The sequence below is a fragment of the Zootoca vivipara genome, chromosome 17 (assembly GCF_963506605.1).
Source record: "Zootoca vivipara chromosome 17, rZooViv1.1, whole genome shotgun sequence".
Classification (NCBI taxonomy): Eukaryota; Metazoa; Chordata; class Lepidosauria; order Squamata; family Lacertidae; genus Zootoca; species Zootoca vivipara.
In genome coordinates, this window is record NC_083292.1 from 27,071,900 (window position 1) to 27,096,915 (window position 25,016).

Here is a 25,016-nt window from a genome sequence, read left to right on the forward strand (position 1 = left end):
CCCTGGGTGCCTCGGGGCCTCCCCCCCTGTGGAAACTACACAAGTGTGGCATCTAAATAGACTATAGAAGAGGAGGTGTCCCCAGATACTACAGTGCCCAACTGGCTTCAGTGTTCTGCTAAAAAATAAAACTGTAATACACTCAATGTCCCCCCTTCCCCAAAATAACCACCCAGTGACTATTCTTCTGGTTACAGATAATGTTTTGAGGTCATCATGCCGAGCAAAGAGGGGGGGGTGGCAGTGGTGGTAGTGGGGAGCTTTTAAACCCCCTCCCCGCTCCCCACACACAGATACTAAACCTTTTGGTGGAGGGGGAATGATATAGTCAGCAAACCAAGGCCTCCCCCCACCCCACCCCTTTATCACCACCACAACCGCAGCACCCTAGTATTTTGGACCTGGAACACCCCAGATGTTTCTCCCAGCTACCACCAGCCCCAGTCAGGGGTGGCGGAGCCCCACGACACCAAATGTTGTCATCCCCCCCCTCCCCGCCGCAAGACCTGAGAGAGGAGGAGCAGATTGCAGCCACCGCCTCCCCCTCCTCCTGCAGAGAGGTGGTACATCCTTGCCTGCTTACCCTTCAAATGTCCTGACCCTCACCTCACCGCCCCCCCAAAAAAAACTCAATTTCCCAGCAAGCATTTCCCCACCCACCCCTAACCAGCGGCATCCCTGCTTTCCACCTGTGCAACAACCAGCCCTTCTAAAGTGCAGGAGTTTGAACACTCTTCTCCCGTCAAAGCTCGCCCCCCTCCCTCCCCTCTAATTCGCGGCTCCAGTGGAAATAGGGAGCTGAACGGGGAACGTGTTAGAGCTTACGCTCCATCTGGGGGGGGGGGTTAGGGGGCTGTGAGAATCAAAGCAAAGTGCACCTGAGTCTTTCTCTTTCTCGTTCTCCCCGCGCACACACTCCAAGGATGCAAAAGTGTGAAAACTATAAAAAGCCCCAGAGGGGAGGAATCTCTTCCAGGGGGACACACAAGAACCTCCCCTACCGCACCGCCCCCCCCAATAAACTGCTGAAGGGGGAAAGCAACTGCCAGCCCCCCTCAGCCCTAAACCCAGAGGGAAGAAGAACCCCAGTGCGCTCTCACCACAGCGGCGTCCTATGAGAGCATGCATAGGCCCCGATCTGCACACATACAACTCCCTCCTCACCCGTGCCACTCCTGCTTTTGTGGAATGTCCTCTTCCACCTTTCCTCCCCGAAATCCTGCTCCATTTCAGCTGAGCAAATTTGGGGGGGGGGCAGACAGAACAGGGGAGGGGGGGAGAAATGCTGCAGCTCTTCCACTTGGGGAGGGGGGCAGCAGTTTAGGGCTTGAAACCACCAGACTAGGCCTTGGTGAACAAGGTCCTCGGAGATAGGGGGGCTTCCCTCCTTCACCCCTATGTTCCCCAATAGGGAGCCCCCAAATCAGGATGCCCCCCATTGTGTTGTGCTCCCCACTCTTCCCAAACAGAAAGCACCACCGCTATGGGAAGGGCAGCTTTGGATCAAGAGGCCTATTGCTTAATCTTGCTTTGGGCACCACCCACCAGACCCCCCACCCCCACCCCAAACTCTGGCCTCACAGATCTTAAGACTCCCCCCTCACCACCATTCTTCCCCCTCCCCAAAACAAGCCCAGCAGGGGAGCCCCTCCGATGCTTCCTTCTGCCCACACCCAGCAAACATAGCCATGCACTCAGACCATTTTGCTTCACAGCCACAGCAAACAGGGGCCTCCTCCGTGGTCACCCCCCTGGGTGGGTGGGTGAGGGCCAGGCCCACCCCCCCAGGAGGAGCGAAAGGCAGGAGCTCTGGTTTGGCACAGGCTGGTTGCAGGTGGGAAGGGAGCGTCCGGCTCTCTGGGATGGGCCCTGCACCCGGGTGTGGGCTGCTCCCACAAGCCACAGTGGGTGAGGAGGGCAGGGGGTGGGTGGGGGCTCCAGGGGAGGGAGGGGGGCTCCTAGCTGGCCCCTCCGCTCTGCACAGCCAGGGAGTGCTGCAGGTTTAGGCGGTTCATCTTGGCCTCTTCCAGTCCTTGCAGCTTCCGCAACTGCAGCTCGTCGAGCTGCCTCCAGAGCTCCTGCCGTTCCTTCGCCTTCTTCAGTTCCCTGGGAGTAGAGAAATTTAAAAGGAGAGGGGAGATGCAGCGAAGGATGAAAATAGTTGCAGTTCCAGCATCATGGGGGGGCTGGAGTAGATGACCCTTGGGGGACCCCTTCCAACTCTAAAGTTCTATGATGCGGCATGCTGTCTTCCAAGGGTCGGCGTTTGGTGCGAGCCAAGAGAGTTTTGTTATTTGGGGTCTGTCTTGGTATTTTCCGTAACTGCAGCTTGTTGGGTTTTTGTTTTTGTTTTTTAAGGCAGAACGGTTCTTTTTGGCTTTGTATTCAGGACAGAAAAAAAAGAATGTGCTTCCTTCACAAAGTAAACTGTGGAACTCGCTCCCACAGGAGGCAGTTGAGGGCCACCAATCTAGATGTCTTTAAAAAGAGGACAAATTTGTGAAGGAGAAGGGCTACCAATGGCTAGCCACAACGGCTAAGCTCTGCCTCCACGGTTTGAAAATGGAGAATCATATAATTGTACAAATAATAAATATAATAATAATAATAATAATAATAATAATAATAATAATAAGAAATAATTTATTATTTATACCCCACCCATCTGGCTGGGTTTCCCTAGCCACTCTGAGTGGCTTCCAACAAAAGATTAAAAATACCAATAAAACATCAGACACAGTTGGAAGAGAACCCTATGGGTCATCTAGTCCAACCCCCTGCAATGCAAGCATCTCAGAATCCCTGACCGACGGCCATCCAACCTCTGTTGGAAACCCTCCAGTGAATGGGAGTCCACCACCTTCTGAGGGAGTACTTTCCATTGTCAAACAGCTCTTCCCCTCAGAAAGTCATCCTTAATGCTTACTCAGAAATCTCCTCTCTTGTCATTCGTATCCATTGATTTGGGTCCTCCCCTTTGGAGCAGCAGAGAACAAGTTTGCTCCATCTTCCCTGTGGCAACTCTTCAGCCAGCCTATCCCCTCTCAATCTCCTCTTCTTCAGGCTAAACATGCCCAGCTCCCTCAACTGTTCCTCATAAGGCCCTTGATCATCTTTGGTCACTCCATCACGGCCCGTACTCCAGCTTGTCAATATTCTTCTTAAACAGGGGTGCACAGAATGGGACACAGTATTCCAGCTGTGGTCTGACCAAGGTAGAACAGAGCAAGACTGTTACTTCCCTTGATCTGGACCAGGCACCCCCAAACTGCGGCCCTCCAGATGTTTTGGCCTACAACTCCCATGATCCCTAGCTAACAGGACCAGTGGTCGGGGAAGATGGGAATTGTAGTCCCAAAACATCTGGAGGGCTGAAGTTTGGGCATGCCTGATCTAGAAGCTATACTCCTATTGATGCAGCCCAGAATTGCCGAAGTTTGGGGATGCTGTGATCTGGACACTATACTTCTGTCGATGTAGCCTAGAATTGCATTCGCTGTTTTTGCTGCTGCATCACGCCGCTGACTCATGCTAAGCTTGCGGTCTGCGAAGACCCCTATACATACTATACTTTTCACATGCGCTGCTGAAAAAGATGTAAAGAAGATCGGGAAGCTGTGGGGGCCCTGCGGATAGTGCTAGACTCCCAAATCCCACCAGCCCAAGCCAGCAGGGTATAAATGCTCCCAATGAATATTCATAAATAAACAGGAGAAGCTGCCCAGACTTGCAATTCATCTCCCTCGTCCGCCACGTAGACACTTACTGCTGTTTTTCCACCTTGTAGGCAGCCGTAAGTTCGTCAAATAGTTTCCCGTTCATCTCCATAAAGGTCTTGAGGACATTGTAGACCAGAGAAACAATGGTCCTGGAGAAGAGGGTGGCAGTGCCGGGGGGGGGGGAGAGGAAATATGGATGTTACACCCCAAGACTGCTAAGCTACCTCCAGCCCCACCCCATCAGTCAACTGCTGGATAACATTCAACCTAAAAGTGGGTTCCCTTCTGCTTACTGAGGCCCTGGAAGGTGTAGCTAGCCCTACACTTAAAGAGAGACAGTGCGGTGGAGGGGTTAGAGCCTAGGGCCTGGGAGAGACCAGGGTTCAAATCCGCACTCAGTCCTGAAGCTCACTGGGTGACCTTGAGCTCAATCAGTGCCTCTCAGGTAGCCTCACAGGGTTGTTGTAGGGGATTAAACAAGGTGGGAAGAGCCATGCCTTCCACTTTTAGCTCTTCAGAGAAAAAGAGAAGAGCAAAAAAATAAATAAAAGTGATACAGGGCAAGATATAAATCTGTGGCCTTTTCCCAAAGTTGGGCAATGGGAGCAATGAGGCTTTGCTGGCGACTGGGGGCAGGGGGACACTGTAGGACTGGCCCACCTCCACCCCAGGGGTCCGCAGGCATCCCAACCCAGGCGGCCACTTACGGGTTCCAGTGCTCCTTGGAGACGCGGTAGAGGGTGCCGAAAATGGTGGGCAGCACCGTGTGGCAGTTGTCCTCAACCAGGCTCAGGATGTACTCGTTGTTCCAGAAATACAGAGCCCGCTCTGCAACCTGGAGCGAGAGGAGGGCTCAGAGGGGAGGAAGGCTACTACTAGCCAAAACGGCTACTCTCTGCCTCCACGGTCAAAGGCAGCAGCAATGCTCCCAAATGCCACTTGCTGGAAACCGCAAGAGGGGAGAGTTCCAGCAGGCTCTCCTCAAATAAAGCGCCCCACTATGTACAAAAAATCAAAGTTTCTTCCAAGCTGTTTCATGCAGTAAACATGTTGCACCCAAGTATGCATGGCATGGAGAAAGTGAATGAAGAAACATTTCTATTCCTCACTCCTAACGCTAGAACTGGTGGACACCCAGTAATATTATAAGCTGCATGCCTTTGCTTCCCAATTTGATCCTTTTACATGGTTTTGTATGTATTGTGGTATCTTATGCACATTATTTTTATGGGTTATAGTATGGTTATTTTTCACTGTAATTGTTAAAGGGTGAATTTATGTTTAATTATTATTTGGCGGTATTTAATTCTATTGTGCGCTATTATATTCTAATGGATTGTTGAATGTTAGCTTTAAAATAAACAGCTTAAATAAAAACAAAGCACGTTTTTATTATGATTTTTGGTATTGGTATTGGGTCAGGTTGGTATAAGGTGTGAGGTCTCTGCTGTGTAGTTTGTTGTTTCTTTAGAAAGGAGGCAAACAAACTAGAAGTGGGAGGAAATGGAATGAAATGGAAGTTGGATGTCGGAAGACTAAGATAAAAGGAAGTCCTCTTTCATGCAGTACAAAGTTAACTATAGAACTCACTCCTGCAGGTGAAGGTAAAGGGACCCCTGCCCATTAGGTCCAGTCATGACCAACTCTGGGGTTGCGGCGCTCATCTCGCTATATTGGCTGAGGGAGCTGGCGTACAGCTTCTAGATCATGTGGCCAGCATGACAAAGCCGCTTCTGGCTAACCAGATCAGCAGTTTACCTTCCCTCCGGAGCGGTACCTATTTATCTACTTGCACTTTGGTGTGCTTTTGAACTGCTAGGTTGGCAGGAGCTGAGACCGAGCAACGGGAGCTCTCCCCGTCGCGGGGATTTGAACCGCCGACCTTCTGATCGGCAAGCCCTAGGCTCTGTGGTTTAGACCACAGCGCCACCCGCGTCCTGCAGGAGGAAGACCAAAGTTGGATAGCCTTAAAAAAGAAGATTGGACAATTTCATGGAAGAGAGGTATCAGTGTGCCCCCCCGCCGCTGTCTTCTCAAAAATAGCCAAACCCCCAAAGCTGAATGAGCTCTGGCCCCATCGCCCCTCCCTTCACCCCACCCCCCCTGCCGCTGCCCCAAGAGCACCTGGAAGTGGGGGCTGGCAATACACCGAGCCACTTGCTTGAAGAGGGGCTCCTGGATCTTCACAAACTGAGAGGGCTCAATGACATCCAGAATCTCCTCGATTTCTCCCAGGAACATCACCTGGGTGGACAGGAGGGCAGGGAAAGGTGAGCAGAATATGTTGGGATTAGGCTGGGATGCAGGCACTGGCGGTGCCACTGGGCCAAGATGGGGCAACAGCACCAAGGCTTCCCCCACCTGCCTCCACTTCTGATCCTTCCTCCACTCCCACCCTCCTCCCCACTTGACCCTCCTCTACCTCCTTCTGGGTGCAGGTCTTCGGCCAGTACTTCAGAAGGCCACGTATCACCTGGGAAGGTGGGGAGAGAGGTCAGAACACGGAAAAGTTAAGACACACATCCCGGCACTGGCCTAATAATAATAATAATAATAATAATAATAATAATATATTGCTCTATATGAGGCATCCCCCAAACTCGGCCCTCCAGATGTTTTGGGACTACAATTGCCATCATCCCTGACCACTGGTCAGATTAGCTAGGGATGATGGGAGTTGTAGTCCCAAAACATCTGGAGGGCCGAGTTTGGGCATGCCTGCTCTATACCCATAGATCTCAAGGAGGTTCACAATGTAAAATTGCAATATAAAAAAACACAAAACACAGATTAAAAATAAGAGCCAAGACAACCCAAAAAACACCACCACCACCCCGGTCTCACCAGGTCACCTTAACGTATGTTAATCCCCATTTCTGAAATAGGGAATGGGCCCTTCCTAGGAGAAGACTCACCTCCCCCTTTCCCCATCCAACCCTAGTTTTGTATCTCAGTGGTACAGTCCATAGGTCAAGGGTCGGACTTGTGTGCTGTATGCAGAAGGTCCAAGGGGTCCAATTCCCAAGGGCATCTCCATGTAACAGCTGAGGAAGAGCCTTCTCTGAAACCCCGGAGAGCTGCTGCCAGTTAGTGTAGGCAGTGTAGGCGAATCTATGGTCAGACTTGGGAAAGGGCAGTTTGCTGTTTGTAGCAACACTTGAGGACTAGCATCTGCTAGAGGACTGCCCCACCCCACCCCGAAAAGCGCAGTAACTAGGTTGGGTGGGGAAAGATCTAGTCTAAGGCAATTTCTTCTGCTCAGCCCTTTTCCCCCAAAGGGAAGAAGCCCCCCACCAACCTCCCAAACCCACTGGGCTTCATTGTGCCTTGCCCGCCCCTCAATCCAGAGCCTCCTCTTAGAATCACAGAATCTAGTCCAGGCATCCCCACACTTCGGCCCTCCAGATGTTTTGGACTACAATTCCCATCTTCCCCGAACACTGGTCCTGTTAGCTAGGGATCATGGGAGTTGTAGGCCAAAACATCTGGAGGGCCGCAGTTTGGAGATGCCTGATCGAGCCCAACCGCCTGCAATTCAGGGATCTCAACTAGATCATCCATGGCAGATGGCTGTCCAACCTCTGCTTAAAATCCTCCAAGGAAGGAGAGTCCACCATCCTTCTGAGGCAGTCCGTTCCACTGTTGAATGCCTCTTTCCCTCAGAAAGTTCTCCTTAGCGGCTAGTCAGGATCCCCTTCCTTGTCATTTGAAGGGACAACCCTTCAGATATTTGAAGGTGGCTGTCACAGCATCTCTCCTTTGTTTCCTGGCTAAATATTTGCAACTCCCTTAACCGTTCCCCATGGGACTTGGGTTTTCTTCCCCCCCCCCACACACACCTGTTGCTCCACTGCACCCCACAACCAGCACCCCACACGGCCAAATCATGACTCACATGCTCAGTCAGCGTTGCGTCTTTTTCCAGGAACTGGACCACACAGTAAGCCAGCTACAGGAGACAAAGCGGGATCAAAGGCTGGAGGTTAGAGTTTGGGGACACTCAGGGGCCTCCCCCCCCCCACCAGAGGTCCAGGCATCACTCCACTGCAGATCTTCCCCACCCTCCCACCCCACCTGACAGCAGAGGCCCCTTTGGCCGTCGTGGGTTCCCTGCAGAGTGAGGCTCACCTGGGCGTGGAAGATGGAGAGGGACTTCACCGAGTGCAGCGGGAGGAGGACCCGGACCAGGAACTGCTTGTGCTCCGTCTTCAGGGGCAAAGCAAACCCGTTGATTATACTGGGGGGGGGGAAACACAGTGGGAGGTGCATCAAAGCCGGTGCCGTGCGACACCCGTTCTGCAACTGCAAGAAATCGATCTCTTTAGTGTGGCGGCACCTACGACTTTGGAACTCCCTGTGTATGGATGGGGACACCAGGCACCTTCGTTGCACACTCTTTGGCGCCTGCCAAAAACATTTCTGGTTAGGCAAGCCTGCCCAGATTTGCAGAACGCTGATGTGCATTTTCAGTTTATTGCTGGAATGTCTTGATTTTTTTCGATAATCGTTTTTTCTTTTCCTTTTTGCAAACCGCTTTGAAGTTTTTGCAATAAAGCGGCATATACAGGTGAAACTCGGAAAATTAGAATATCGTCGAAAAGTGGATTTATTTCAGTAATGCAACTTATTATTTTTTATTTTTATTTTTATTTTTATAAATGCTTTCTTTTGGAAATTCCACAGTAATAAAACAAATAGTTACAATAATAAACAAAAATAAACATCGCTATTACATTTCATTAATTCCATTCCATTTATAATTGACCTGCCTAACGACAAATAATTACAATTACAACAAATAAAAGCTTGACATATCTTACTTCGCATGTCATGCATCTATCTCATATATTGGTTTCACCTTTTAAGTTGCGTTACTGAAACAAATGCACTTTTCGACGATATTCTAATTTTTCGAGTTTCACCTGTACATTTCTTGCAGCAAAATAAATAAATAGAAAGCTGGGGGACGGAGTGGTCGGGAAAGCTGTTGTCCCCCAAATGGAGGAAGGAGCTTTCTCCTGAGTAGTTCTGAGAAAGAGGAGCCCTCAATTCCCATCGTCAACACCTGATTGCTGGCAGGGAAGGTTGGAGAGAAAAGAAACCAGCACTACTGTTCCTATGCCTCTCCATCCATGCCCCCCAAATTCCCTGGACTTTACAGGAAATGAAATTAAAATTTGTTAAAATTCTGACATCTCACCCTTCCTTTTAATTTATTATATTTTTTTAAAAAAATTATAAGCGAAGGAAAAAAATATAGAGGGGGGAAGTAAGAAAGAGGCAGGAGAAGATGCCCCAAAAAAGCGCATTGTGCAGCATCCATAGAATACGAACACAGCATAAGCATTGTTGTCCTTTAACAAATACTTCGACATATTTGGCTAAGGAAATGCCACGCTAGTCACCAGTGCGATGAAGGCGAGGTGGATCAAACAAAAACGTTTAAATCTCAAAATGTGGCAAAATAAAGCAAAAATAAAAACAGTGTGAGCTTGTGGCATCTTGTGGATTGTATTGCCATGCATCCCAGACTCCTGAGTCGTGGGTGACGGAGCACATGGCTGGGCTTCCGATGACTCAGCGTCTTGCCCTTTTGCTCCGCCCACAGCAGCAGAAGCAGCAGCCAGGAAGGAGCCCAGCTGGTGCATCATGACGGAAGCCAAAGGGGAGAGGAGGGAAGGAAAGAGGCCCCTCAACATTCAACAGAGGCAGGAAGGTGCAGCTCCGGCTGACGCCCGTCCTCCATGTCCTAAGGTGCTTACCTTCCCAGGATTTCAAGCAGCTCCGCCACGCCGTTGAAATGCTCCGTCTCGTAGATAAACCTGGGAGTGTGGAGGGGGGGGGAGAGGTTGGGATCTCATCATCATCACAGCCACCAGCTTTCCACCTGCCTTGCCCCACCCCAACCCACCCCGCTTGGGACCATTGTAAAGCAAAGATGCCGCTGACGTATTTTTATTTATTGCGTTTACCGTATATCCCAGCTTTTTCTCCAGGGAGTTCAAGGAGGCTCACGTGGTTCCTCCTTCACTCTTCATTTAATCCCCACAACAGCCCTGCGAAGTAGGCTAGGGCTGAGAGTGAGCAACTGGCCCAAGGCCACCCAGTGAGCTTCGTGATGCCCGAGTGGGGATTCGAACCCAAATCTCTCCCAGAGTCCAGCACTCTAACCACTGCATCACCACGGGCTCTCTTCTCTTAACATTTTTTTTTTTTTTTGCAGAGACTGTTCCTGGCCTTTCTGGCAGGAACAGACTCATGGTGGGTTTTTAATTTACAGGTGAAGCTCGGAAAATTAGAATATCGTCGAAAAGTGCATTTATTTCAGTAATGCAACTTGAAAGGTGAAACCAATATATGAGATAGATGCATGACATGCAAAGCAAGACATGTCAAGCCTTTATTTGTTGTAGTTATTTGTCGTTAGGTGGGTTAATTATGAATGGAATGTAATTAATGAAATGTAATAGCGATGTTTATTTTTGTTTATTATTGTAACTATTTGTTTTATTACTGTGGAATTTCCAAAAGAAAGCATTTGTAAAAATTAAAAAAGAAAAAGAAAAATAATAATAAGTTGCATTACTGAAATAAATGCACTTTTCGACGATATTCTAATTTTCCGAGTTTCACCTGTAGTTGAAATTCTTTGCATTTGTATCTTGCCTGTATACTGTTAATCAGTTAATTCTTGTGAGCTGCCTCAGAAGCCTTTTCGGCTGGAAGGCGGCATATAAACAAACAGAAGCATCACATCACATCGCAGGACCACAGCCGCCTTGGTGCTGATTGGGGAGAAGGCAGAACTGCCACCATGGGCTCCACTGCCACGTTCTGCCCGGATCCTCTTCTTTCCTAGCCCAGCTGGCATGGGTGCTGTGATGTCAAGTTGGCCCCCAGGAAGGGTATTCAGAGCACCAGGCCAGAGTGAGCCTCTGCTACCACAGAATCCTAGAATTGTAGAGTCATCTACAGGTGAAACTCGGAAAATTAGAATATCGTCGAAAAGCGCATTTATTTCAGTAATGCAACTTTTTATTTTTACAAATGCTTTCTTTTGGAAATTCCACAGTAATGAAACAAATAGTTACAATAATACAAAAATAAACAAATATAAACTTCGCTATTTGTTGTTGTTTAGTCGTTTAGCTGTGTTCGACTCTTCGTGATCCCATGGACCATAGCACGCCAGGCACCCCTGTCTTCCACTGCCTCCTGCAGTTTGGTCAAATTCATGTTCGTAGCTTCAAGAACACTGTCCAACCATCTCATCCACTGTAGTCCCCTTCTCCTTGTGCCCTCAATCTTTCCCAACATCAGGGTCTTTTCCAGGGACTCTTCTCATGAGGTAGCCAAAGTATTGGAGCCTCAGCTTCAGGATCTGTCCTTCCAGTGAGCACTCAGGGCTGATTTCCTTCAGAATGGATAGGTTTGATCTTCTTGCAGTCCATGGGACTCTCAAGAGTCTCCTCCAGCACCATAATTCAAAAGCATCAATTCTTCAGCGATCAGCCTTCTTTATGGTCCAGCTCTCACTTCCATACATCACTTCTGGGAAGACCATAGCTTGAACTATACGGACCTTTGTCGGCAAGGTGATGTCTCTGCTTTTTAAGATGCTGTCTAGGTTTGTCATTGCTTTTCTCCCAAGAAGCAGGCGTCTTTTAATTTTGTGACTGCTGTCACCATCTGCAGTGATCATGGAACCCAAGAAAGTAAAATCTCTCACTGCCTCCATTTCTTCCCCTTCTATTTGCCAGGAGGTGATGGGACCAGTAACCATGATCTTAGTTTTTTTGATGTTGAGCTTCAGACCATATTTTGCGCTTTCCTCTTTCACCCTCATTAAAAGGTTCTTTAATTCCTCCTCACTTTCTGCCATCAAGGTTGTGTCATCTGCATATCTGAGGTTGTTGATATTTCCCCCGGCAATCTAGTCCGGATTCATCTAGTCCAGCCTTTCGCATGATGAATTCTGCTATTACATTTCATTAATTACATTCCATTTATAATTGACCCGCCTAATGACAAATAATTACAATTACAACAAATAAAGGCTTGACATATCTTGCTTTGCATGTCATGCATCTATCTCATATATTGGTTTCACCTTTTAAGTTGCGTTACTGAAACAAATGCACTTTTCGACGATATTCTAATTCTCCGAGTTTCACCTGTAGTCCAACCCCCTGCAATGCAGGAAATCTTTTTGCCCAACGTGCGGCTCAAACCCACGACCCTGAGATTAAGAGTCTTGTGCTCTATCAACTGCGTGTTGCTAGACTGCAACTCCCACCCATTGGCCATGCTGGCTGCTGTGAGTTAGGTGTCCAACAACATCCGAAGGGCTATGGGTTCCCCATCCCTTGGGTCTGGCAGCTCCTGCACCACCCAGAATATGCTACCTATCTTTATCTGCCAGCGGGAAAAGTGAGGGAGCCCCCAGCTAGGGAATGAAGGGAGAACACAGGACAAGGTCATTCTGCCCTCTAGTGGACAGCAGGCTACATTATCCCCTGAATGGGCTCTCACCACACGGGGAAGAACTTAAGAGCCTGCTGAATCAAGCCAGTGGCCCATCTAGTCCTGCATCTTGTTCTCACAGTGGCCACCCAAGGGAATCCTGCAAGCTGGATCTGAGTACAGGAATACTCTTTCCTCCTGCAGTTTCCAGCAACTGGTATTGAGAAGCATTATTGCAGCATGGACATCACTAGGAGCCCTTGTTAGTTCAGTTGGTAGAGCATCAGACTCAATCTCAGGGTCGTGGGTTCAAGCCCCACACTGGGCAAAATATTCCTGCCTTGGAGGGAGTTGGGCTAGAGGACGCTTGAGGTTCCTTCCAACTCTATGATTCTACAAGAATCTGGCCAATCCCTTTTTAAAAGCTGTCTAGGGTACTGCCGGGACGCGGGTGGCGCTGTGGGTTAAACCACAGAGCCTAGGGCTTGCCGATCAGAAGGTCGGCGGTTTGAATCCCTGTGACGGGGTGAGCTCCCATTGCTCGGTCCCAGCTCCTGCCAACCTAGCAGTTCGAAAGCACGTCAAAGTGCAAGTAGATAAATAGGTACCGCTCCAGTAAACGGCGTTTCCGTGTGCTGCTCTGGTTCACCAGAAGCGGCTTTGTCATGCTGGCCACATGACCTGGAAGCTGTACACCGGCTCCCTCAGCCAATAACATGAGATGAGCGCCGCAACCCCAGAGTTGGTCATGACTGGACCTAATGGTCAGGGGCCCCTTTACCTAGGCTACTGCCTCCTGTGGGAAGGAGTTCCACAGTTTAACTTTGGGCTGTGTGGAGAAGATACTTTCTTTTATATGTTCCGAACCTTCCAACATTCGAATGCAGGCCACCTGTAAATTCCCTTCTTGGCCAGAAAAGAGGCTGGCAGCAACTGCTTCTGATCACACCAGGTGGGCAGAGTGGTGGGGAGAGAAGCCTGTGCTGCAGGAGGCCAGGATGTGGAGCAACCCTGGGGGTGAAGCAGAGAAAAGAGGACTCACCGCAAGAAAATGTTGTTGCACTGCTTTCGGATGTAGGCACGCAGGCCCAGGAACTTGCCATAGACGCGGTGGAGGATGGTCTTGAGGTATTCGCGCTCCCGAGGGTCCTCGCTGTCGAAAAGCTCCAGTAGCTGAAGGAAAGGGAGAGGGGAGGGGAGGAGTCAGAGCAAATGAGCCCGGAACGTCCCCAGTGAAACTCCTGGAGAGTTTCCTGGGCCTTCTACAGATCACCAGGCAGCGGCTCTCCAAGCTTGCAGCACGACTGGGAGATGCCAATGACTTAGCTTGCTGCCTTCTGCAAGCAAAGTCATGTGCACAGCCTAAGATTAGCCCAAAGGGGGTCCTGGCACAGCAGCGTGTTCTCACCGTGGCCAACCAGGTGCCCCAGAGGGAAGCCAAGCTTGTATTGTTATTTTACTAGTATATTCCGGCGTATAAGGCGACCGGGCGTATAAGACGGCCCCCAACTTTTCCAGTTAAAATATAGAGTGTGGGATATACTCGCCGTATTAATAAGACGACCCGGCGTATAAGGTGACCCCTGACTTTTGAGAAGATTTCCCTGGGTTAAAAAGTAGTCTTATACGCAGGAATATACAGTATTTTCTTGTTGGGAGCTGCCCAGAATGGCTGGGGCAAACCAGCCAGGTGGGTGGCAAATAAATAAATAAATAAATAAATAAATAACATTATTATTATTATTATTATTCAGGCCCCAGTTTCCAAGGAGGGCATCCAGTTCCTTCCTGGCCATGTCTTATTTATTTACGTCTAAAAAAATATTTGTGTGTTGCTGCCTGATTTAAAAAAGGTCAAAGAAGTTTGCGACAAGGATGTCGGTATATACTTAACGCGCGCACACACAAAAAAGCTTTAGATCAGAGACCATCAACCCTTATGAAAAGACCCATTCTCAATTGCCCACATAAGTTTGATGGAATAGAAAAGTTCTCCACAGGCGTTTTGGAAGTCAAAACAGCCTCATTTCTCTGCAGTACCCCAACAGAGTCACTGCCGAAGGAGCAAGGCTTGTGACCCACCTGCAAAGAGGGCCCACACTCGATGCACCAGGAACCTGGCTTTGCTGCCCCAGGCACACACAAACAACACACACACACACACACACACACACACACACACACACACCCTTGCTCAGCCTTCTTGCTCCTTCTCACTCACCAGCAATACAAATTTCTGGTCTATGTAACGCTTGGCGACCGAAGGTTGGAAGTCTGGGCTCTCGAGAAACCGGAGGAAAAATTCATACACAAGCTGGGAAGAGGTAGAGAGGTGGAGCCATTAATCGCCACCACAAATTCTTCCAATTCCCCGCCCCCACCTGCCCCCCCACAAGGCACTTTTGTCCCCCCCCCCAAAAAAAATTTTAGGCCACCTTCCCTGTTTCCATAAACTTATCCCTGGCGCTCCCTTACCCTATCAAAAGCATTTTTTTTCCAGAATAGCAGTTTGCACAACCCGCGAAGAAAGATAACAGCACAATAAAATTAAAGGCAGCCACAATTAATTGCACATTTGTTCAAAACCCAATTAAAACTATTTTAGTTAATTCAACAAAAAAACTCAATCTGGTGATACCAGCTTTTCAGGTAGCCATTTACACTTCCAGCCCACGCCCCCCCCCCCGCTGCCCTCTTGATTCTTAGCGCCCCCCCCCACTGCTCGCCACTGCAAGTAAACCCACCACCCACTATGGGAACCACTGGTTTAAGGCATCCACCAGCAAGCCAGGGGTGGAGGTGGCAAAATGACACATGCCCACACGAGGCAGCCCCACAGAGGAGTCCTACCTGGAGATGTGGCCACGAGGGTTCTAGGTTGGGCTCATCCTCTTCAGGGTCAAACTCAGGGTTCTCACTGGGAGGAAGCGTCCGGAAAATGTTGACCGAGATCTGTAGGGAGGGGAGAGAAGAAATCAGCTAAGCTATACAGCAGCAGGCATAGGCAGACTCAGCCCTCCAGATGTTTGGGGACTACAACTCCCACCATCCCTAGCTAACAGGACCAGTGGTCAGAGATGATGGGAGTTGTAGTCCTGAAACATCTAGAGGGCCAAGTTTGCCTATGCCTGCTATACTGACTAGTTACCACTTCAAGCATGCTGCTCTGAACCCCTGCAAGGTACACCCCTGCTCCCAATAAAAATACACCCCCTCGAGCTTCTGGCTTTGACAGGGACCAGCCAGGTGCCCAAAGTATCTCGGGGAAAGGGCAATGAGATCATTCACAGGGGTTGCCAACATGGTGCCCATAGCTGCAATGGCACTGTTATGAGATCTTCCCTGGCACCCTACTATGGTATTAACTTCAGAGAGAAGTAAAAGGAGGGAGATCATAGCCTGTAGTTGCTTTTATAACAGTCAGCACTTCTGTCCAGAAAGGCATTATTTTTAAAATGTTACTTTTCACTCTGTGTGTGTTTTAACCCATACACATTAAATGCAGAAACGGAACAGGAAAGATTTGGAGAGTGCTCCATCCATCCCTAACTGGAGGTCATTTTGCCTCCCCTTGAGTCATAAGGGGTCTCTTGCTCAAGGGGTCTCTTGCTCAAGCTGGCAGAATGCATCCCTAGCCTTCAGCCTCCCTGGCTGTTGCCAGCAACCAATGCAGCCTCCCTGGCTGCTGCCAGTGACCAGCAACCAATTGAGCCGCCCTGCTTGTGCTTGTTTGTGTGGCAGGGGAGCCCATCCTCTTCCCTCCCTCCCCTCTCCCTGCTTACCATCTTGATGATCTCAGGGTAGAGCGGCTCAATGAGGATGCCACGGTTGGTGGCCACGCACTCCACCAGCTCGTTGAGGGCTGCCCGCTTGATCTCTTTCCCCTTCAGGTCAGCGACACAGTCAAGGAAGTCGAAGAGGACGGAGCACTGCTGCAGCTTCTTGCACAGGAGGTCGTGCAGCTCTGAGACAGGAGCATCTGCAGGGGAGGAGGAAGCGACCACACACACAGGGCTCAGCAGGTGCTTGCGCAAGAGGTGCTGGGGCTCAAACACGCTGGCCAGTCTCACCCTCCAACACACCAAAGCCCCCTTCTGCGTAATCCATCGGGGCGGTCCGGTTGCAGCTATTTAGCGGCGGAGAAAAAGCAGGCTATGTGCATTTTTGCTCTGCTTTAATTATTTGTAAGGAAAAGGCCATTGGCCAGGGTGAGGAGACACTTGTTATGCACGCAGAGGGTTCGATCCATGTCACCCCCAGGAAGGGCTGGGAAGAAGAGACTCATTTGAAACTCTGGAGATGCAAGTGGACAAATAAGCTGAGCTGGCAAAAGGTGGTTCTGGGGGAAGAAAAGCACAGCTCCACAGACAGAACACCAGCGGGGTTGCCTCCTTTGCTGGAGCCCAGGGAACATGCAACAGGCAGGACCAGGGTTGTTGGGCGTGCAGGGCAAACAAAGCTCCCCTTGCCAGCCCCAACCCTTGCCACTGCCGCCACCACCGAGCAGAGCACATTTGAGGGTTCACAGGGCCGAACCGCCTGCCCCCTGCGTAGGGAGGAGCCTGGCCGTCCTGCCGATGTGGCAGGTGCATTCCCCCCCCAACACTGGCCAGGCAGCCATTCAGCAAGTGAGGGCACAGTGGCAAGGCCAGACCAGAACCCAGAGACCCCCCAGTGGTAACCTTGCAAGACCCATAATTCCAGACAGCAGTACATTGGAACCTGCCTTCTCCAAGGTGAGACTATGGGCCCGTATGGTTCGGGACACTAGCAGGCACTCCCCAGGGTTAAAAGCAGGGGGCATTCCCAGCCCCCCCCCCGGAGACGCAGCTGGGAATTGAACCCGGGACATTCTCCATGCAAGGCAGATGATCTACCGCTGTGTTATGGCTCTTTCTGTTGTTTTTCCCTTTCATTTTTTCCTCCAGTTATTTCCAAGCATTGCAATAAAAACAGTTTCCAAGTGCAGTTTCCACCACCATGTTTAAACCACATTAGGTGGTGCTTTACTGAATTCTTTCCCTAGATTAAATATTTTGCTTCCATCGCACCTGAAAAGGTTTTGTATTTATACAGCATAGAAAATGAACACTGCGTAATTAAAAAATATATATATTCAGAATAAAAGGTAAAGGGACCCCTGACCATTAGGTCCAGTCGTGACCGACTCTGGGGTTGCGCGCTCATCTCGCATTATTGGCCGAGGGAGCCGGCGTATAGCTTCCAGGTCATGTGGCCAGCATGACAAAGCCACTTCTGGCAAACCAAAGCAGCACATGGAAACGCCATTTACCTTCCCGCTGTAGCGGTTCCTATTTATCTACTTGCATTTTGACGTGCTTTCGAACTGCTAGGTTGGCAGGAGCTGGGACCAAGCAACGGGAGCTCACCCCGTCACAGGGATTCGAACTGCCGACCTTCTGATCAGCAAGCCCTAGGCTCAGTGGTTTAACCACAGCGCCACCTGGGTCCCAGATATTCAGAATAAAACATGTTAAATCATGTTACACATGTTAAGATATTCAGAATAAAACATGTTAAATCAGATCTCCAGTGATTTAGTGCAGTGGGGAAAATTTCCTATCCAAAAATTTCCAGAAAACCCACATCATTCTCAAGGGATGACCACCTTGGCAAGTCGGAGCTGCCTGTCACTTGTGCCCATCAATGAGTTAAGAGTCAGCAATGCCTGCTCTCTAACTCCTTGGCTGTGGCACCAATAAGCCATTTCCTCAGTTGGAGGCAACAGTATACTCCGCAAGACACTAGCCCTGTGCGAGGTCACGGGTGGAGTGGCACACTCAAACACTTGGCCTTACAAAATTAACCAAGCCTCACCCAAGTGGCCCTAGCCATCCTGGAGAGCCCACCTCATCCTTTTCCTCGACAGGGAGCTGGGCCCACTCCAGAAGGTGCCAGGCTGGGTGCTTTTCCCATGATGATATTTTAAAACGACAGGAGCCAAGAGCAGCCATTCCCAAACAGGGAAATGAGGCATTGGTGAAATGATGAGCACTTGGAAAGCACCAAGAGCGCCCCAGGAGAGCGGGAAGTCAAGGATGAAATGCAGCAGTTACTTAACAAAAATAATAATCAGGATCTTAGAGGTGGAGGGTTGGGAAGGCTGAAGTCAGTTTTAAGCAGGATGCTGCTATTATACAGGTATTTGACGTGAATTGTTTTTGATCGGCTGGGTTCTATTTCGGTCAACTTTATTTTGCTGTAAACTGCCCTGTAACAGGGGTGTGTCTGTGTGTCTGAAGGGTGATATAAAAGCACCCTAATACATAAGACTCAGGCACACAAGCCATACTGCTGCTGCTGCTGCTGCCATCTCTCCTTACCCCTTGGGGCAAGAAGCAGCCCTGGGAATCCCCCTGGGAATGGTAACCATGGCAGCCATAAGGCTGATCAGCCACATCCGGAGACAGAGATGATGAGCAGCTCTGAGCTCTGGGATCAGTAGGGATGCAGGAATATTTGGAGGGGGGATTGCCTAGATGAATGCAATGGGCATCTCCCAAGACTTGAGAACCTATTCTGGTTTTGTCTCCAAAGTAAAAAAAAAATTACCCCTGCGGAGGAAGATGGAGTCTAAAATGTATTTTGAAACTGAGCAGCATTCAAGGCCATGAAACTGAGAGCAGCCGAAGAGAGCCATTTCTGCCCCCGGCCCAGCATGCGGCCAGACACTCCCATTTCCCACTCATCTTTTTATTACGATTACTATTATTTATTATTCACCCTGCCCAGGGTGCCTAACAATTATTTAAAACAACATTTAAGGACAGTTTAAAGCAATACGGAATCACAGAAGGTGGTTCCTAAAAATGAACATGTATAAATAAATATGCATCTCGAATGTCAAAAGTCAGGGCAAAAGAGCGTCTGCAGCAGAGTGGTTTTAAATTTTGTATAAATCTGATGCTGTACAGCTAACGTGGGCTCCTTCTGGAGGAAGGTTAGGGCGAAAAGCCAATAAATTAACCAAATCGAAGGAAACCAAACCCTGGGCATTTAAACAGCTTCTATTGCAGTCAGTTACGGGATGGGGTGGGGCTGGCTGCTCTGCCTCCCACTTTTGGAAGCAATATATGAATTTTTGGTTGCCTCTCCTGTAAATGGTGCTATTAGTTGAATATGTTTTGTGCTTCTGTTGTCTTATGGTTTGTTGGTGATTCATTATTCTGTGATTGCATTTTAGCTCATGCAAGCCACCCTGGGACCTTAAGAGCAGTCAAGAAATACCATTAATAAATAAAGATGGCATTTCCTCATTCCAAGATGCCTCTAATAGAAAAGCCAGCAGGACACTCCAGTCTGGCATAGAGGAAACCTTTCTTGATGTTGCAACTCCACCTTAATAAGTCAACAGTAAGGCCTGGCCCAGTGTTTGAGGGGAGGGGGGGGCTAATGAAACCCTGCCCAATTTTACTATGCTTCCCCACTGAGTTAATGCATCGTCTGTTTTCATCGTTGCTGATTTTAGCTAATTGCCTATTTGCAATGTATTTTGAGGCTGCTTTTATCCATGCTGAAGGCCACTCTGAGCTCACAAGCAGAAATTAATCTATTATTTGCATTATTATGTGTTTACTTGCAACACACAAACCCCACCCACCAACTCCCTCCCATTTTTTAGTCAAATCATGGCACCTTTCTGTGAGGACAGCGGCTTAAAGGGCATGGTGGAGGCTGCCCCAAAAGGTATGGGGACTAGGGTCTCCTCTGACACACACCTGCAATTTCAGCACTTCCTGGAACTCTGCCCCCTCCCCATTATCAGGCCGCTGCAGACCCCCAAAGGCAGGCAGGCCCCTGAGTGGGCAATTCTCTGCATGGACACAGAAGCAATCCTCAGGATGGGAACACAGCAAGTTGCTTTAATACCGGGTCAGACATCTGTTCGTATCTGACAGACAGCAATTCTTCAGGGGTCTTAGGCAGAGATGGGCATTTCCCATCACTTGCGGACTCTTTTCTTTTAACTGAAAGAGCCACAACATTCTGCCTGTATAGGCACGCCTGAGCTGTGGTCCTCTCCCATGGGAGCTTACTTAGTGGCACAAGGACTCCAATGTGAGCTTCTGATAGAGCATGGCTACAGAAGAAGGCAGGATGCTTGGGGTTGCCTCCCCAGTTGAGGAGGAGGATGCAGAAGGGGTGGAAGATGCTGGCCTGGCCTGCTGGCTGCATCCAACAATACCAAGAGTGGCAACGGCACGAGAGAGGACAACTCCCGGCGGCTGCTCTCAGTTGCAAAGTGGTACCCAAGGAGGACTGAGGAGCATCAGAAGAGCCTGCCAAATCAGTGCAACGGCCCACCAGGTCTGGCATCCTGCTCTTACAGTGGCTCCTGTGGGAAAACCCGCAAGTAGGATCCAAGTGCAAGAGCACTCTCTCCGGTGGCTTCCAGCAACTGGTTTTCAGAAGCATTGCTGCCTCCAGTTGTGGAGGCAGAGCATATCTGCTATTGTGGCCAGCAGTCACTGACAGTCTGATCTTTCATGGATTTCTCCAGCCATCTAGGTTGGTGGGCATCATTGCCTCCTGTGGGAGTGAGTTCCAGAGTTTGACTATGGGCTGCGTGAAGAAGGGCTTTCACCACCAAGAAGCAGCCGCAAGCAGCCAGAGGTGAGGTCCAAAGGAAGCTGCTCTAGACAGAGTCAAACTATGGGTCCATCTGGATTATCCATGCCGACCGGCAGCAGCTGCCCAGGGTTACAAGCAGGGGACCTTCCCTACTTGTGAGATGCAGCTGGGGACTGGACCTGGGACCTTCTGTAGGCGCTTTGCTTTCTTACTCTGCTGGAAAGCCACATTTGCCTGAACGTGCAAACTTCACCTGTGTGGGCACACAAGACATGCCCCCAACACCACCCCACACACTCAGCCCCCAATGACCCCCATGCAAATGAAAATGCCTTTAGCTCAGTTGGTGAAGCATGAGACTCTTAATCCCAGCGTTGTGGGTTCGAGCCGCACCTTGGGCCAAAAAATTCCTGCATTGCAGTAGGTTGGGCTAGATGACCCTTGTGGTCCCTTCCAACACTACAGTTCTATGGTTTAATGGTAAGCGGGGGATGATAATAATAAAATAATAATAATAATAATAATAATAATAATAATAATAATTTATTATTTATACCCCGCCCATCTGGCTGGGTTTCCCCAGCCACTCTGGGCGGCTTCCAACAGAAATATTAGAAATACACTAATTTCTTAAAGATTAAAAACTTCCCTAAACAGGGCTGCCTTCAGATGTCCTCTAAAAGTCTGGTAGTTGTTTTTCTCTTTGACATCTGATGGGAGGGCGTACTACAGGGCGGGTGCCACTACCGAGAAGGCCCTCTGTCTGGTTCCCTGTAACTTGGCTTCTCGCAGCAAGGGAACTGCCAGAAGGCCCTCGGAGCTGGACCTCAGTGTCCGGGCAGAATTATGGGGGTGGAGACGCTCCTTGTGGGGTGGCCCACAAGGCTTTCCAGTTGCATTTGCCTGATCACAAGTGGAAACTCCTTGCACGCCTTCCCCATGCAACTCAGAGAAGGTCGGGGACCAAGGGGTGGTGGTGAGCATGATGCACATGAGGACATTGAGCATGTGGGCACCACTCTCTGCCCCCCAAACACACCTGCAGTTTATGACTGCTCCAAGTATGATGAATATTGTTTCCCAAATTGCATTTTACTTTGCTTGCCTCTTGCTCAAAGCTGTGATTCCAAAGCAAGCAGAGAGACCACAGGAGAGCTTCGCCACAAAGCTCCGAGCCTGCGTTTGGCCAGGGCCAAGCCCAATGCTCTCGTTGAGGTGAGGATGCCCTTCCCTGCAATAGGAAACCAGGGCTACCCTCCTGGAGCTCAATATAAGAGGCTGTGTGGTGTAGTGGTTAAAGCGTAGGACCAGGACCTGGGGCAGACCAGAATTCACACCCCTCTCCGTCATGAAGCTCACGGGGTGAGCTTGGGCGGGTGTGGTATCTCAAGCCTAACCCTACCCCACAGGGTTGTTGTAAGGATAGAACAAGACAGCGGATAACTGAGCACGGCACCTTGAGCTCCTCGCAAGGAAAGTGCGATTGAAATGTACTGAATCTATAAAAATGAACAGGTGGCCAAAATGAAGATCCAGATGTAATGGCACCTCTCGAAAGCTCAGCAATGAGGCGGTTTCCCCAAACCAAAGATTGAGGGAGTCTCAACATAGGCCTTTCTTCGTCTAGGGTGTGTCCCCAACTAACACCCCCTGCGGTTATGGCAGGCCTCTGCTGACAGTAAGAGCTATTGGACGGAGGTTTTTAAACAGAAGTTGGATGACCATCTGTCAGGGATTCTTGGCTGCAGCTCCCGCATTGCAGGGGGTTGGACTAGATGAACCTTGGGTGTCTCTTCCCACCCAATGATTCTGTGGCAGGTCTCCCTGCTAGAAGGACCCAGATGTGGAGGCAGGCCCAGGCCTCTGGGGACTTACCTTTGAGCAGAGGGAGAGGTGTGAGCTCCTGCTGGTTGCTCTGGTACCGGAACTGAGAGGAGCTGTGGGAGCGCCTCTGGCGCGAACGGCGGAGTGACCGGCGGGAGAAGCCATCCACTTTGTCCGGGGGCGGCACAGGGGACAGCCCCGGGGAGGAGGGGCTGGTGGGGGTCACAGCGGGTGGGATCTTGGTCTCCATGTTGGCAGGCAGGTGGAGCCCCCACTGCTGTGAGTCTATGCCAGGAGGGCCCTTAGTACCCGGCAACGGCGTCTGGCGTCTCCTTAGGCCTCAGGAGCAGCCGCCCCATGACACAGGCCGGGGCCTCCTTCTGCGGTCCGAGTCCTTGGCTCAGGGTCTCGGCGGTGCGTCCAAGCCCAAGGGGGCTCACCTCCAGCGTGACTCCTGGCCTACTTGGCTGCCATGGCTGGACGACTCAGGGCCAAGAGGAGCTGAATGCCAGCGAGGAGCATGGAGGGCGACTCCCCCCCCCCAAGTTGTGGTGCAAGGAGGCTTCTGGGGCTGCAGAGGTGGCTTTTCCCAGCTGTTGCAAAGGCCAACCTCCCCCAAAAAACCTGGTGCCTCGCTGAGGTGAAAGTGGGGCACCCCCCCCCCTCCACAGCAACCTGCTTTAACAGCTCCAGGCACAATCCGGGCACAAGAGCCTGAGCCCAGGGGGCACCCCTCAAGATCTACCACGGGGTCCAAGGGATTGGAGGGGCAGTGCCCAGGCCAAGCGGCTCCTCTTCTTCCCCACGTCCAGGGGATCAGCCTGTGGGGCTGGAGAAGATGCAGAGGCCGCCGTCTGTTTCCTAGTTCAGGCCGAAGGCGGCGGCGGTAACGGCGCAGGAGGCATCCTGGGCGCAAGGAAGCAGGCGGGGCCGGCCTCCAGCCAGAGAGCCCCTTGTCGTCGTCGCCGTCGTCCTCCTCCCTCTCCCCATGGGGCACCCGGCAGCAGCTGGCTCGCAGGAGGAGGAGGAGGAGACGCCGCCGGGAGGGCGCCCGGCACGGCCTGGCTGTTTTCTCTAGCCGGCGGCAGGTGCGGGCAGGTGCATTGCGCGGCGCCGGCGCACCGTCACCAGAAGCAGCAGCGGCAGCCAAGCAAGGCAGGCCCCTGCCGCTTTCCTCTGCCCTCCTCCGCCTTTGGCTCCTCTGATGCTGCTAATGCAGCAGCAACGGCGGCAGCTCCTGGTGCTGATTTCCCCCGCGCAATGCAAGGAAAAGGAAGCGCGCGCGCGAGAGAGAGACGGAGACCTAATCCCGGTGCAGCAGCAACAGCAGGCTAATACAGTTCGTGTGCGCGCACGCGCGTGCCCCCTCCTCCTTCTCCTCGCGTCGGACCAAGCCCCAAAGCCTGCCTCCGCCTCTATTGCGCACGCGCTCTGCCTTTTCCTTTGATGCGCTCCTCCTCGCTTAAGCTGTAACACTAAGTAACCTTCCCGGCCCACGTGACCCCGCCGGAGCGCTCCCATTGGCCCCTTAAAAATAGAACCTGCGTCATCTGCTTAAGGAATGATGTCATCTCCACTGGCCATCCGAGGAGGAGGAGGAAAAAGTGAGGAAGGAAAGCGCTGCGGTGGCTGGAGAGAGAGGCCTGCCTTGCCCTATGAGGGCAGAAGCCCAGGCGCGCTCCAGACACGGCTGAGCTGCCTCCGCGCTCCCTGCAAGGAGTGGGGTGTTGCAAAAGCCCTGGGAGGCCACCTGCGCTGTCCCCTTGGCATTGCACCACGGGGGAGGGGGCACTGGCTGAGTGGCAGAGCCCCTGCTTTGCCCGCTGGCGTCTCCAGGCAGGGCTGGGAGATTGCCCCCTGCCAGTCAGTGCAGGCGGCACTGAGCTAGACAAATTAACGGTCTGACTCGGTATAAGGCAACTGCCTACACCCACAATGCAAGGTTGACTGGGCCTCTTCACCCAAAGCCTACACTGCTCTTCTTTCTTTTCCTTTGCGCGATGGAGTTGGTCCTTAATTGTACCCGCCCGACACCCCGCTCAATGTTTTTTTCCTTCGAGATCTCTCCGCTGCTTCCTGTTACTTGGAAGAGGAGAATAATAACCTCCACCACCCCCCTCCGATGTACCACTCTTAATCCCATCGATGCTACACATTTTATTAAGGCCAGCCGTTTAATTGACATTGACGCTGACCTTTGCAGGGGAACAGGGAAGAAACAGGTAGATTGACACTCGCGCCGCTCTTTTTGCGGCAGGTGATTGCTGTTAAGCGCGCGCGCACCATCTCATCTGCAAATATATATATACCGTATATATCTGTTGAGCGCAAGGATTAATGCAAGGGAGCACTTGCTTGCCTGTGCATTTTAAGCTGTTGCAGCCTCCCCTCCTCGTGGCGGCTGCGGCTGTCCGAGCC

The 25,016-nt window shown here is 50.8% G+C and overlaps 1 protein-coding gene across 1 annotated transcript; it reads right to left on the bottom strand.

Moving 5' to 3' along the window:
• Nucleotides 1-24,007, bottom strand: PPP2R5B (protein phosphatase 2 regulatory subunit B'beta). The gene is made up of 13 exons (XM_035098503.2): nt 22,650-24,007; nt 15,965-16,161; nt 15,033-15,134; nt 14,404-14,496; nt 13,225-13,355; nt 9,482-9,541; nt 7,848-7,956; nt 7,615-7,668; nt 6,142-6,192; nt 5,844-5,963; nt 4,427-4,554; nt 3,767-3,868; nt 1-2,106 (listed from the first exon to the last, which is right to left on the bottom strand). The coding sequence occupies exons 1-13, from the start codon at nt 22,846-22,848 to the stop codon at nt 1,959-1,961; spliced, it is 1,494 nt and encodes a 497-aa protein (XP_034954394.1). The 5' UTR covers nt 22,849-24,007; the 3' UTR covers nt 1-1,958.
• Between the last annotated feature and the right edge of the window lie 1,009 nt (nt 24,008-25,016).